The sequence below is a fragment of the Amphimedon queenslandica genome, unplaced genomic scaffold (assembly GCF_000090795.2).
Source record: "Amphimedon queenslandica unplaced genomic scaffold, v1.1 AMPQUscaffold_13444, whole genome shotgun sequence".
Classification (NCBI taxonomy): domain Eukaryota; kingdom Metazoa; phylum Porifera; class Demospongiae; order Haplosclerida; family Niphatidae; genus Amphimedon; species Amphimedon queenslandica.
Genome location: NW_003546320.1, coordinates 305,410 through 306,855, shown reverse-complemented (window position 1 = coordinate 306,855; position 1,446 = coordinate 305,410). Strand labels below are relative to the sequence as shown.

The window sequence follows — 1,446 nt, the reverse complement described above, 5'->3', positions numbered from 1 at the left end:
TACAAGTAGCAATGGCAATAAGCCTTACGGTAAGGTATACTAAAGTTTTACCTACCCTTGTCTTTTCATTAAAACATACTTCAGGTGCTGGCTCTGCTTCTGCTTGGTGGCTGGAAGCAGGCCCGCTGAGAGAAGACATGGGGCCCAGGGGAAGATTAAAACTAGGGGCCCTTTGCAATAAATAATTAATTTTCTTTATTATTACAAAAAATTGTATGGGGTGTGGCTAGGCAGTCATGCATATGCCTAGGCACATGTGCAAGCACAATCATTAAAATGAAAAGATCATATTTGTCTGGCTCTGAGAAGCGAAAGCGTAGAAAGGAAAAGGAAACTGCTGCTCTTAAAAATTCCCACACATTGTTTAGTGTTGGTTTTCATAAAGTTGGAACCAGCAGCACCCCGCACAGTAGCAGTAGCACAGCTCACAATCTTAATACTGATGATGATGATGCAAGCAGCTGCAGTGATGATCTTGCCAACGTTGGTGATGACTTGAAGTTAAGCGACAAGAATAGCAATAGTGATATTGACTCTGTGATGGATTTATGTGGACATGGTACTTCATCCAGTCCGCTCAACAACGCTTTGACACAGGCATCCGTGGCACAACATGAGGAGCCCGACACTTGTTACACTCCGAATGGGTGTGACATTGGTAAACTGCTAAAAACCACACTGACTGATTCTGAAGTTAAGCAGACCATTCTCTCTGGTCCGATTCATTATCCAAAGTCTTTTCCTAGAGATAGTAAGAACGTAAAATTTCCCGTATCAATTTTGACTTCTAAACTGCAGAATGGCAACTACGTGGAACGTGATTGGTTGGTTTGGAGTGAGGAAAAGACAGCTTTATTTTGTTTTCCCTGTCGAATTTTTTCTTGCAGTGAAGTTAGTCACTTGTCAAGTGTTACAGGATGGTCTACCGAAATTGGATGGAAAAAGCTGTATGATAGAATTCCAATGCATGAAAAAAGCATTACTCACAGGGAGAATTACATTCGGTGGAGAGAAGCAGAGTTGCACCTACACGATGATGGTATAGATGTTCGATTAAGTGACGACATTAGATCTGAGAAATTAAGGTGGAGAGAGATTCTGAAGAGGATTATTGATGTTATTCTCTTTTTGGGTGAACGGGGATTGGCATTTCGAGGGTCGACACAGAAAATAGGTCATAGAGATAATGGTAACTTCCTAGGTATTATGGAGCTTCTCAGTCATTATGATCCCTTGTTGCGAGAGCATGTAATTAAAGTGGCTGAATCACAGAAAGAAGGAAAGCGGTTACCTGTGCATTACCTATCCAGTGATTCTCAGAATGAGTTTATATCTGCCTGTGCATATCATGTGAGACAGACAATTTTAGAAGAACTAATGAATGCCAAGTATTATTCGGTTATTGTTGATGCTACTCCAGATTGCTCTCATGTTGAGCAAACTACC

The 1,446-nt window shown here is 41.1% G+C and overlaps 1 protein-coding gene across 1 annotated transcript in view; it reads left to right on the top strand.

Annotated features, from left to right (window-relative positions):
• Window positions 1–276: 276 nt before the first annotated feature.
• LOC105312452 (zinc finger MYM-type protein 1-like) overlaps window positions 277–1,446 on the top strand; it is a 2,110-nt gene continuing 940 nt past the window's right edge. The window contains exon 1 of the mRNA XM_019995467.1: window positions 277–1,431. Within this exon, the coding sequence (XP_019851026.1) occupies window positions 277–1,431 (1,155 nt within the window). The remainder of the gene's footprint in view (window positions 1,432–1,446) is intronic.